The sequence below is a fragment of the Corythoichthys intestinalis genome, chromosome 12, assembly GCF_030265065.1.
Source record: "Corythoichthys intestinalis isolate RoL2023-P3 chromosome 12, ASM3026506v1, whole genome shotgun sequence".
In the NCBI taxonomy this organism is placed as follows: Eukaryota; Metazoa; Chordata; class Actinopteri; order Syngnathiformes; family Syngnathidae; genus Corythoichthys; species Corythoichthys intestinalis.
The window spans coordinates 44,658,817-44,672,310 of NC_080406.1; the positions used below are offsets into that span (position 1 = coordinate 44,658,817).

At 38.5% G+C, this 13,494-nt stretch overlaps 1 protein-coding gene across 1 annotated transcript in view; it reads right to left on the reverse strand.

Annotated features, from left to right (window-relative positions):
* The window catches only part of LOC130926827 (ephrin type-A receptor 6-like), a 252,235-nt gene that overhangs the window by 28,547 nt on the left and 210,194 nt on the right, over window positions 1-13,494 (reverse strand). Inside the window, exons 6-7 of the mRNA XM_057852094.1 lie at window positions 2,336-2,460; window positions 1,787-1,949 (exon numbers count right to left, since the gene is read on the reverse strand). Coding sequence (XP_057708077.1) covers window positions 1,787-1,949; window positions 2,336-2,460 — 288 coding nt within the window. The remainder of the gene's footprint in view (window positions 1-1,786; window positions 1,950-2,335; window positions 2,461-13,494) is intronic.

Below are 13,494 nucleotides of genomic sequence, written 5' to 3' on the forward strand. Positions count from 1 at the left end.
AGATTGCGTCTGATTGGTGTAATGGAGTCATGTGATTATTGTTGCGGCGTCTAATTGGTGAAAATAGTAGTGCTACTCTTTGCAATAGCATCGCTAGCAAAACTGATAACAACATTTAATATGTAGAATAAAGAGGAAAAATGTAACGACTCCTGTGTAGCCCAAAAGTAGCAGAGTAAGAGAAGGTTTTTCCTTAACAAATCTTCTCAATTAAAAGTAAAAAGTATGGCTTAGTAAAACTACTCTTAGAAATACATTTTTCTCAAAAAGTTACTCAAATAAATGTAACGGAATACATGTAACGCGTTACTACCAGTGTTGTTAATTTTACTTTAAAAAAGTAATTAACTACAGTTACAAATTACTTCTCTCAAAAAGTAATTGCGTTAGTAACTCAGTTACCTGAATTTAAGAGTAATTAGTTACTTGGTAAAGTAACTAGTGATAATTTTCATGTTTTATTTTTTTTTCTCAAAAAAAAAAAAAAAAAAAAAAAGTCACACAATGTGAAGTTTAAAGGGTTTTTGGGACAATTGGCCCTAGCCCAATTCTTTACCCTCCACTTAACTAGACACAAGGGTATTGCGATAACTAGATAGTAACCTTTGCTATGTGTGGAAGTCATTTAAAGTTGTGAATCAACCGTTAAAGTTGTTAAAATTGCTCCCGCTATTGCATTAGTTCCCTTCTGTCTACTTTCAACATGTGTAAGTTTTAAAATTGTTTCATAATTTAAAGATAGATTTAAGTCAAGATTTTGCCGATTTAGGACCATTTTAGATAAAAAAAATAAAATAAAAATAAAATAAAAAAGTAGGTTCGCTAGGAAGGATCTCTACAACAGAGCCTTCCTGAGAGGTCTACTGCTTTAAGATGGCTGCTGTTTACTAACGCATGTAGTCCTTAAAACATGTTGCCAATGCAGCCGTGTCTATCATTTGCATCTAGTTCTATAATATGTGATATCTAGCGTATCATGTGGGCGTAGTTTGTATGCTACAGTCAGGTATTATTGGAGCCACCTAGCATCGCGTTTGCAACGGCGTCTTCCCCACTCCTGCTGTGCTCTCTTGTCTCCGTGAGTCCGTCTCTCTGACTTTTTTATTTCAACCAACTTAGTAACGCATAGTAACGCACGCCTTTCCCGCCTCAGTAACGGTAACGGCGTTGCCAAGATGAGAAAAGTAATTAATTAGATTACTCACTACTGAAAAAAATAACGCCGTTAGTAACGCCGTTATATTGTAACGCCGTTATTAACAACACTGGTTACTACCCACCTCTGAATCTAGCACAGTAAATGGCAGCCAATGCATTTAATGTTTGCCCTTTAAAAGGTTATGGTGAATTGGAATTTAAGGTGCATGCGTATAGTGCTGTTGCAAAACTAGACACAATATTTTTGCTTTAGTTACAGAAATTGATTTGCCCGACTTAAAAAAAATCATCATTTTGATGCCTTGAAATTTTACAACTTGTATTCTAACAGTATATTAATGTTATTTTTCTTGCTTTGTTGTGCAGTAGTTCAGTGCAAGTTGCAAAAATAACAGACCTGTTGTTTTACAAAGGAATAAATTTTATATGATGTCCAAAGTGACCAAAACAAAGCTAAACTTCCCAAAGAATGCAATCGGTTAGATAGATTTATTAAGTACACCATCTGATGTGTCAGATTTGATGAATGTTCCGAAGGTGGAGAGGACTGGCTTTACACACAAATACAGACCATTTCAGAAAAATGTTTTTAGACTATTATAACTGTAGGAGCAATATCATAACTTACATTCTCCGGTAGTTTTGTATTCATATCTGGGGGCGTAGGAGCTGTATCCAGATGGCGTGCGGGTTCGGACACTGAAGACGTACCAGGTGGCTGGTTTTAAGCCTGTGATGATCACACTAGGATCCTTGGTGCTTGTTGAAGAGTAACTCAGCTGCTCATGCTCCTATGTTGGAAAGAAGTTAAAAGCTGTCAATTTATGAAGGATTTAACTCATCAACGTTTAGGTGCTGAATGTTCCATACTAATGTACTTTGGGCGAGAAGTAGGAATCGAAAGCTGGAGTATAAAACATATCCAAAAAAAATAAAAAAAATCCCAGCGAGCAAAATGAGCTCATTGAAATTCATAGCACCTTTTTCTGCACAAATCGAGTCTTTTCTGGATACTGCATATGGTTCCTTTTTTCCTGGCCCCTTCAAATGACTGAAAATTGTTTATTGATTGACCAAAAATAAGACCATACTAAAATTCTTTAATCGGTAGCCAAAGTATTTGTTTGATCAGGCTACTGAGCGTTTATTTTTCACTGGACGTGGACCAAAATGGTACCTTTTCATAGTATTTGATCTCGTAGTCAAGGATGGGCAATGATGTTTCTTTGGGCTGCTGCCAGGAAAGAGCAATGCTGTTGGGAGAGGCCCAGTCCTTCTTCAGATACCCCACCAGTGATGGACCTGCGTTAAAACAAAAGATGTTTAGACAAGTACTGTACCCTCAAATCCTGTTCATGGCACTATTGGGTACATAGTATTCCCTGCATATACATGTGTTCTTGGCATTCTAGGTATGGTATGTCATTTAACTCATTGGTTGCCATTGACGGCACTAACCATCTAATCCATTTTGACTATAATCGCTGATAGCCCTCCTAATTGAAATGGATGAAAGATGAGTATTCAGAGTCAGTCTTCCAAGTTTGAATGAATTGAACGTCAATTGTTGGCAAAGTTAGGTAATGAGGTAAATACTATGAAATTAAACAAAAATGAATAAAATCAACATCCGAGTGTTACTGGGTGCCATAACCAGACTATATTTCTGGTATTTATTCATTTCTGTTTCTGTAATAAAAAAACAACAATTTAATTCTTCATAAACAATATATACAGGTTGTACCCGGGTTACAACATACCCGGCTTACATGATTTCAACTTTACAACGCCGGAGTCCCGTTTTTTTTTTTTTTTTTTTGGTGATGCATGCTTTTATTTTGGCGTAGAAGCGTAGAGCATGTAGTACTAATGTCACGGGAGTAAGAGCGCACGTACACACGAAGAACAATGTACAGTGGTACCTCTTCATACGAAGTTAATTCGTTCGAGGACCGTGTTTGTAAGTCGAAATGGTCGCATGTCGGGCAGGATTTTCCCATAGGAATATATTATAATTCCATTAATTCGTTCCAAAGCCCAAAATCCTAGACTGAATCCTGAATAAATACTGCTGGTACTATTACAAATGGCAACTACACATAGCAAAACAAATAAATTATAAATAAAAATCGGAATAATAATATGGTAATAATAATAATTCCTGTAATAATGTCACGAATCGGGTTCTAATGTGGCGGACAATTTTTGCTGTACGTGAACGCACCGCGTGGCTGACGTGACAGAGAGAGGGAGCGGGAAGGTTTAGAGTTACTTTCACTTTCAATGTTCTCTTGAGAACACTGTCAACTGCAACCTACAGAAGGCGATTTTGCAACAGAAAACCTGACGAAGCTGGCGATTTCTTTGGCGATGTTACCACAATAATAATTGTCACCTTAACTTAGACTGGTGGTCGGAGGAGGATCGTGGAGATGTATTGTTGAGCCAGTTCACGGATGCGCACCCTACGCTCATATTTTTCTATAATTTGCATCTTCATTTTGAAGGAATTCGGCCCCCCGGAACAGCGACAGCCAAACCAGACGGTGCCGCTCCAGCAAGTCGTCCGGAGAAGCCAAACTCCACGCGTCCACTCCGGTGTTAACCCTTTGCACTGACTCCATTTTGAAAGGTTTAAAGAAGGCTCACCGAAAACAGGTTGACAATTTATTCGTTGACAGTGATCAAAAAACAAAGCAAAACAGACGACGGAGAGGCAATACTGAATCCAGGGTCAGCAAAACAACGGATACATCGAAATGTCCCCGAGAAGCGACAGTTGTTATCTAAATGTTCAGTCTTTTGAAAGAAGGGTGTGAAGAAGGAAGAAGGGTGTGTTTGGGACTATATGTGGATTGGACAGGAGGATTTAGGAGTTACTGTTGTTCGGGCAACGGGGATGTGAATTCAGCCCCCTCAGCGTCAAAAAGAGCTCTTGGAGTCTTGTCAGTTGTGTTATCAGTTGGATATCGGGCGTTCTCCGATGCTACTTGTTTTAGGACAGATCGCCCTGCTCTTTGTCCTGGAGTGTCCGGGAGAACTGATTGCGAGAGTTGGTGTGTCAATCCTGCTCATGACGCACACGTTTGGCTCCTGTGATAAGATGGCGTTGTGTATCTTTTATGCCCTATATTCTGCTTCTTTTCATTAAACTATGGTATAAGTGCTATTTATTTTATATTAGGTGTGATAGAGTAATACAAACAGTCCTACAGTAAATATGAGAAATTATACTATTCCCTGATTGATTATATTACGTGTGTTAGAGTAACATCTCCTTCATTTTCAAAGGTAAGCGTCACATTTTCCTTGTTTCACTACCTGTACCAACCTTTTTGAAACCTGTGTTGATTTCTTACACAGGAAAATCCGCGATGCGTTCGTCTGCGGTGCTGTCATATTGTTAAATTTCGAGCATGTCGTCGAATGTAGAAACAAACGGCAAGTCAAATTTTACGTCGGATGTCGAAAAGATCGTGTGTCGAAGTGATCGTATGTCGTAGTACCACTGTATTTGCGCACACGAAGAAGAGCGCAAAGGCACACATGAGGAAGAGCGCATTTGTTCCAATGAAGAAGTCCCGCAGCCGAGTGACAGAGAGAGGGGAAAGCCTGAAAGCATGAACACACATTTGTTGCTTGTCAAGCATCCACAGAGGCAACACCTGGATATAACAGCTTTTGTTTTGTTTATTGTTCAATTGTGTTCAAATACCTGTTTATTTAATTGTTTTTGATGATGAGTGGACGCTTACTGATACATGCAAATCGTTTGTGTGGATTGTTTTTGCTGTATCAGCAGCTAGTTATAAACGCATATTTGAATTACTGGTATTGAAGACAAAACAGATTTATTGTCATTTATATTTAGTTTCATTCCGCAAGTGTCGATATCAAGAGCAGCTGAATAAAGTCAGCAAAACCCATCTGGCTTCTGCCATCGTCTTTTCGGAGCTTAGCTCGTTGTCTAGCTAGGACTTAGCTCCAACGTCTTGGCGAGGACGGTATAATGACATATAATACATGTTTTTCGATAGTTATTTTGAGATTTGGTGGGTATTTAGGGGTACTTAAAGGTTTAATTCCCACTTACACGGAAATGCGGGTTACGTCGCCAGCGTAGGAACCGAACTCGTTCGTAACCTGGGGACTACATATATACATAAATAAGATTATTTGTTAGCTAGGGTAGGCTCCAGTAACCCCCGCGACCCTTATTACATGCCTTACGTAGCATGGAAGATGAATGAATGAATGAATGAAAAAAACAAAGAAGCAAAAAATATATATGTAATAAGATGTATATGTGATATATGCAAGACGTTGCATCCACATACATGGACATAACATTTTGGATCATGTAGGTCACACTTGTATACCAAAAGTTAATATTGTGATGAAAAAGATCCATAAATGTTTACCCACTTTGTAACCTGTATCAAATTTATGCACACAATTAACTCATTCACTGCTATTTAAAGCCAAAGACGATCAATTTCACCATGGATGGCTGGCATTGGACGACCATGTTTCAGTGCCATTGACAGCGCTGGACATCCAAGCCATTCGGACTTTGAGGACTTGCAGTGATCAGTGGCAGCCAATGAGTTAATGTGAGGATATCACAATGAGCTTCAGTCCTTCCGATCTTCAGGGAAAACCATGTACACAACATTTGTTTAGAATCCTATTAGAACACTTAATTTGTAATTGAAAACAAGTGGAGGAAGATGCCTCTTATTTTCATGTACTAAATTGCATTTGCTTTGTTCAATGACTTTTTTCGCTGGGTAAATAATTGTGCTCGTCTCCCAAGAGAGGTCAGCAGATGTAGCTGTCCTGAGAGTCATTATTATATATTACACATGGTGTTACAGAGCCAACTCATTATGTGGCAATAAAGGGTAGTCCTGTTTTTCTCAAGGGTATTCCAAGCGAAGGATGACATGAGACACTGGGAGATGATTTTATTTTTAGAGGAACATGAGAATTCGATGCTTGTTATAATGGCAAGAAAGCTTTGAGTTCAAGAGGAAAATGAGGGATCATTACTGAATCTTTGAGGTTTTGATCAGGAGGCTGAGACCTGGAGTTTTGGAACTGGCAAATACCAGCTGAGAACTGCAGTGCTTTGAGCTTGTTAAACAGGCGCCCAGGGACCCTCTGCAGGTGATCTAAGCTCAAAGTGACCACCTTTGTTTCTTTCATTCATCCGTCTTTTCCCATTCGCTGCCCCCCTATACTTTATCTGCTACCGTCAGAATGAAGAGCAACAAAAAGTTAATTCACAAAAATGCTTCATTTAATTTGGGAAAGACACGTAGGTTTAAAGTAAGTCAGGAGATAAATTGTACAACATAAATGAAAGAACAGAAAATGAAGTAACCTAAACGGCAGCAAGGGGGCTAAATACAGGCTGCGTTCCAATCATCTAAGCGATTGTTATGACGTCACAGGAGGCCACCTGGAGGTTGGAGGGAAAGTGGGCGGAGGGGGAGTGAAAGAAATAGGAAGTAAATGGAACACACCTGCCCTCGTTCACTTACAGGCAAGAAAATCATGGAACAACCACAAGTTTTTGGAGTATCGCTATAGGGGATATTCCAAATCAGTGGCACCTATAGAAATTCTTCATAGGGGTGGCCAAATGGGGAAACTTAAAACCTTGGGGTGGCACACCCAAAAAATAAAAGCCATACTTTCAGGTTTTTACTATGTTGTAGTAATAAACTGGCCAGTAGAAAACTGTTAGAAAGACTTCAGGACACGCCTACCGAGATACTTTGGTTGATTGTGTTATATTGTATATTGTATTTTGTATACTATTATATTGTGTTAATGAGCATAGTCCCTAATAGTCCAGTCAACATTTTGAATTCCGCATCTACTACAATCTGACATTATACTAGCGAGTGGGGCGACCAGTGGGATGGCTAACAAATTCATTGGGGGAAGCCGTGGCCAGGCCTGGCCACCCCCTGGTGTCACCATTATTCCAAATCACATAAAATATATGGCGACTCATGTCAATAAAACGGGGACGTATTCCGCGTTTGATGGCAATACATCGGTACCTGGGAATTATCAGAATTATTAGTTTTGTATCAAATTTTATTTGGGCAATTCATTATTTATTTATTTATTTTTTGTCTATACCTTATAATTTGTTTACAGATTTGTTGTTTAAACACATTTAACCTATTTGAAGCTTAGTTTCAGTCCCTCCCAACGTCATTTGATTGACAGACAACTTCTTTCGTTAAAAGTAAAAGAGAAAAGGCAAGCGAAATAGATACATCCATGACAAAAATTATTGTTTTTTCCCTTTTTTTTTAATGACCAAAGTGAAAGTCAATAAAAAAGTTAATTTACTCTTTATTTATTCAATTATTTCGCTTTATATGTATTTATTTATTCACGTGTTTTTTATTTTGGCACTCCCTTGATTTTATACGTTCTGCCTTAATGGCCACATGCAGTCTAACTTTTTAATTTTTATTTTTTAACAACAATGATGAATTTTACAATTTGAAAGGCAGTTTGGTAAAACATTCAAACAGCGTACTGGCAGCTTAAAATGTTTTGGAAGAATGTTCTCTGGTCAGATGAGCTGAGGGTGCCAATACTTTTGTCTGGCCCATTTTTTGAGTTTTTTTGTAAAATGATGATTTAAATTTTTTCCCCCATTCTCTTTTGTGTATTTTCAATGCAAGCAAAATAAATGAAGATATTACTACCAAATCATTTGTAATTGCAATCATTTTCTGTGAGAAATTGAGCATTATCTGACAGAATTGCATGGGTGCCAATACTTTTGGCAGCAGTGTAGGGAGCTCTGAAGTGACCATTGTTGTTTACTCGATCACTTCGCCCTCAAAGAATCGATCTCACCCAGTTCACTTCGCTGTTTAGGGTAATGGAACAGCCCTTAAAGGGATCCTCTATTTTTTAGACAAGTAATTCTTAAAACATAAATGTTAGTATGAGTTATAATAATTTGATATTAAAACCCCTCTTAATGTTTTTGTTTTAACAAAGTTTGTAAAATTATTTTAAGTGATAGGTCGCCATTGTTGTTACGTCGCAGTGTGTGACGTCACTGGCCCCGAATGCTGAAATTCCAGCTTGTCACTCATTAGCTTTCCCAACATGTCGTCAGTTCTACCCTTCCTATTTGAACCAGATCTGAAAAGTGAAGAGCAGGACAGCACTGTTGGTCATTCACAAGACGAGTTTCAGGGAAAAATGTGTGCAGCAAATACCTGATAAGACAAAAGTTGGGCAAAACTGGTGATACGAGAGAGTCCTGTTGGTAACTCCGGTTGGGAGCGAGAGTGCATGCTGTTGGGATTCGAGAACTCCGGTTTTATTTGCAGATATTCAAGGTAAGCATATTGCATTTTCAAACGTTTTCCCAATATAATTATGTAGATTGTTAGCATCCAGAGCTGTCGTGTGCTTTACATATAGTACAGGCCAAAGACCACACCTTGTTTAATCCAGGTCTTGTACATTGTAACACGTGGTAGCTAGGATACGTGTATAAAAGTACCAGAAAGGGGAGAAGCTTCCACTTATACACATTTATTCACAAAAAATAATATTTCCACCTTGACCACTCTTCACTCGGGAGCTCAGCAGTACGCAAACACGCATTCCCTGACGAACAACATTGTTGTAAGGTCCACGTCAGAGTCACTGTCGTCACTGTAGCGTGCCATAGTGCTTTAATTATTTTGTATGATTTGGGGAAAACTCCCATGAAGAAATGTCAACAAAAAAGATAGCAATACTAATCCAAATCTGCGTTTTTTACTCACTCGAAAATCCAGGAATTAGAACGAACCCATGGCAATATCGCAGCCGCGATTAGGCCTTCGATTCCACAAAATAGACTGATCCGAAAAGCCGCTGTGGGACCGACGAATAAAAATAAATGGACAGATCCAAAACCATTATTGCAGACGCGATGGGACCCTTACTTGACTGGGGATCCAGGAAAAATCTTCGGGCGCCAGTTGTAACGCGTGGTGGGTAGGATACATGCATACGGGGACCAAAAAGGGGGAGAAGCTTCCACTTATGCACATTTATTCACTAAACATAATAATTCCACCTTGACCACTCACTTCACTCCCCTTTTTTCCATTTGACTGGAAATTGCATCCAAAAGCAGCACATCGTGGCATTTTACTTCGCGAGTTTAGGCAGCAATAAGCAATTGTTGAACACGCTACACATTCGGAAAGATACCAAATACGTGATCACTGCGAGCCCGCAAACCATGGCGCCAACTAACGGTCAAAATATGGACTACATATTATAAAATATTGCCATTGGTTTAACATTTTATGTGTTTCTACCAACATATTTTAGTACAAGAGAACAATTGTGGTTTATTAGAGCCTACATGTATTTAAATCAGAGGATCACTTTAAGATGGCGGTGGGGATTCCCCCAAGGGCAAGTGCCGAGGGCAAGTGAGCGAGGGCACATAAAACCATGATTGAAACGCAGCCACATACGAATTGACTAGACATTGAGGAACAAACAAATTGACTAGACACTGAGGAACACCTGGACACCTTGAGTGGCTGGAGGAAGCGGAATGGTTAACACAAGGGAAGGGCTAATGACGACAGGTGGTGATAAAATCCTAATTATGTGACAAGAACTAGAAACAGGGAAGCAGAACAAGGCAAGGAACATAATCGGAGACAAATAGATCATAACAGTGAACTCATTATGTCAAACACTGGTTGATTTCAGCTTCAAACACTTAACTTCATGTTTTATTTTTAACTTTAGTGACAGGTACACTTTAAACTTAAACAGTATGCACACTCCATGAATCTGTAGTCATTAATTAACAACACAAATGTGAAAACTAACCGAGAGACAAAAGTCAAGATGTAAATATGACTTTTATCCGCGATATTAGGTTATTTGGATGTAGCTATCTAATGGTAAAAATCATTCTAGCCAGCTCAAACTCAAAGTGTACCATGTGTGATAATACAAAATGACGGAGCATCTGGACACATTTGCATCTTTCTAGATGTTATCATTTTATAGAACCTTATCATGTTGAATTCATTCCTCTGTGGGAAAAGAAAATTCATCAAATCTGATGTGAATGTGCCTGTTGAATAACTTGGTTTAAGGCTGCAAGATGTTTGGCTGGTATATTGGCCCTGACAGAAAGCAATAAACAAACTAAATGCAATATTCCTCCTGACTCAAGAGATTCCAATTAGCTTGCAAGTGCTAAATGCACACTTGCACTCAGACATACTTCTCAGCCAAATCTACTCTTACTGAACTAAGCTCTTATTGATTGTTTAAATGCCACTAAATGCCCTCCATCTAAAACCAAGCTTTCTTAATTGTTGCCAATAACTTGACCACTGAATTATTGGCAAAGTTCACCTCAGCATCAACTCTTCATCTCGACATCCTGCCAAATATTGTCACAATCAGGTGTAAGGCTTGACGATTATTCATCCAATATCCAATATATTCGGTTATGTTTTTAAGATTGGTGGTTATTAAAGGACTGGTATGATGACAACAAAGCAAAGTTTCAGAACTTATTGTCCTTTTTGTAAACGTCATTCTGCAGCACAAAATCTTTGGCAAATTTGCACAATTAATCGTCAGTCAATGTCATCGCCATATGATAATAGTTTCATATTCTTATGTATAGTTTTATTTCGTTTAGACTTTTTCTCTAATTTATTTAGTTTTAACTAGTTTCAGGAGTGAATTTAAAAAAAAATATTTTTCATATTACAGTGTTACCACTACTTAAGAATGTCTTTATATACAGAATTTTCAGGTTAAGAAACACCTCAATGGGAAAATATTGCAAAACATCCTGATAAATTTTTGAATAATTTTTTCCATTAATGATCGCAAGTTGTCCAGGCCCTGGGGTAGCAAAACAGCCCCAAATCATGATGCTCGCTCTACCATGCTTCACGGTGGAGATGAGGTGTTGATGTATGTGAGCTGTTCCATTTTTCCTCCACACATGACGCTGTGTGTTACTCCCAAACAATTCAACTTTGGTTTCATCAGTCCACAAAATATTTTGCCAATGTTTCTGTGGCGTGTCCGAGTGCCTTTTTGCGAACATTAAACGAGCAACAATGTTTTTCTTGACAGCAGTGGCTTCCTCCGCTGAGTCCTCCCATGAACACAATTCTTTGCCATAGTTTTACATATAGTTGATGTGTGCACAGAGATATTGGACTGTGTCAGTGTTTTCTGTAAGTCTTTAGCAGACACTCTAGGGTTCTTTTTTTTTTTTTTTTTTTTTACATTTCTGAGTATTCTGTGCTGAACTCTTGGCGTCATCTTTGGTAGACGGCCACTCCTTGGGAGAGAAGCAACAGTGCCAAACTCTCTCCATTTGTAGACAACTTCTCTGACTGTCGATTGATGAAAATCCAGACCTTTAGAGATGGTTTTGTGTCCTTCCCTAGCTTTATACAAATCAACAATCCTTGATCGCAGGTCTTCAGACAGCTCTTTTGACCGAGCCATGATGCACATCAGACAATGCTTCAAATCAAGACAATTCTTACCAGCGGTGTGTTTTATAGTGGGCAGGGCAGCTTTAAACCAATTTCAATTACTCTGTAAGTCTCCTTAGGCAGAGGGTCAATTACTTATTTCTCCCCTTACTGTCATTTTTGCATGCTATCTTCATTAAAATATGAAAACCTATAAATGTTTGGGTGGATTTAGTTGAAGCAGACACTGTTTTTTCACCCGTGTGATTTTGACAAAGATCAGATTATATTTGATGGTAATTTTATGCAGAAATGAGAGAAATTCCACAAGGTTCATATGCTTTTTAATACCACTGTAGTTAGTCTTGTTTCGGTTTTTACTTATTTCGGTTCGCAAAAATAGGTTTTCAATTCAGGTTTTTGTCATTTCGTTTGTTGGTAATGGCGCATTTTCAAATTCACACTAGTGAGAATTTATCCTTTAATGTAATCGACGTGGATGTTTATGGAACTTGAAAGGAAATTTAGAGTACCAGGATAAAAAACTCACAACCTGACTGAGTCGTAATTAGCAGCAATATAATTTGAGTCTACTAAAAAGGGGCCCCTTTTTTTTTTGTTCAGAGAGTAGACAGTACCACCATAAAGTTTGTGCCTGTGTTATCACCTGGTATGATGTTTACTAGCAAATGCAGACATGTGAAAGTTTCACTTTGAAGACACAGGGTATCTGTCTCTAATGATCGTGTATTATCATAGCTTCAGCTTGAAACCTGCCAGAGGACATCAGTCCCTCTATGAGAGTCAGGAGCATTGGAAAGCCATTAGAAACACCAGTCAATTACAATGCCCAATGGATAGATTTTGCAGTCAAGCGTGGTTAAGCTCAACATAAACTAATGGGGAGTCTTTAAATGAGCTTGACCTGCATATGATTTTAATTAGCTTTCCTGCCCCAAAGGCTTCCATTAACGGTTGAAAAAAAGAGAAACGAAAAATCAATAGCGCCGCCATTGATGCAGTGCGAGAGTTTAAACGATGTCCGAACACTTCGCTGATTCACTGTTGATAGAAAAAAGGAGTGAGCAGAAAATCAGCACATTACAATATAGGTATTGTTGTTTACAACAGCCATATTGATAATGTCTCTCGGTCTTCTCTCTAAATGTCTGATTCAGGTTTGTCGTGAGGCTGTTTTAAAGGACACTTTAAGAGTGAATCTTCTCGGGGGAAATGATGTCTGTGCGTGCGCGAGTGATGGGCTGTCTTACAATATAATATTATATTCATGTCACTTCGATTTGATTTAATGCAAATTAGTTAAGTTTAATATTATTCACCTTACTTCTGGTGCCGATTGGGAAGCACTTGATCAAATAAGCTTTTGAGTGTAAGAAAGTTGAAATGCATGACATGAATTATCTGCTTACCACATCAAAAGCGCAGACCTCTCTACAGGACAGTTACATCCACATTCAATATGTTCCCATTGGATCAAGTCATTCAAGTGAAAAAGTTCCATCATTTTTCAGGAATTTAGCAAAGATAGCCTGTGTAGTTTGGCTCTTTCGGTGTCACTTCAGGACACGTTATATCAACATCATTGAACGTGGTAAACCCAAGGTTTAGAAGTTGAGCAGAAAGAAAGACAAAAAAATTCTTTGGTTTGTTGAGTAGAAAAAAGGAGAGGTTTAACTGCATCCTCACTGGTCAAAACAAGATTTTCTTTTCCCTTGATACATCCATGAAGGTCAAGCTTGTGCAAGCATTTCTGTCGACTGTCTGTCGGCAAGCAATTCTTTCTAAAAAAAAAAGTTTT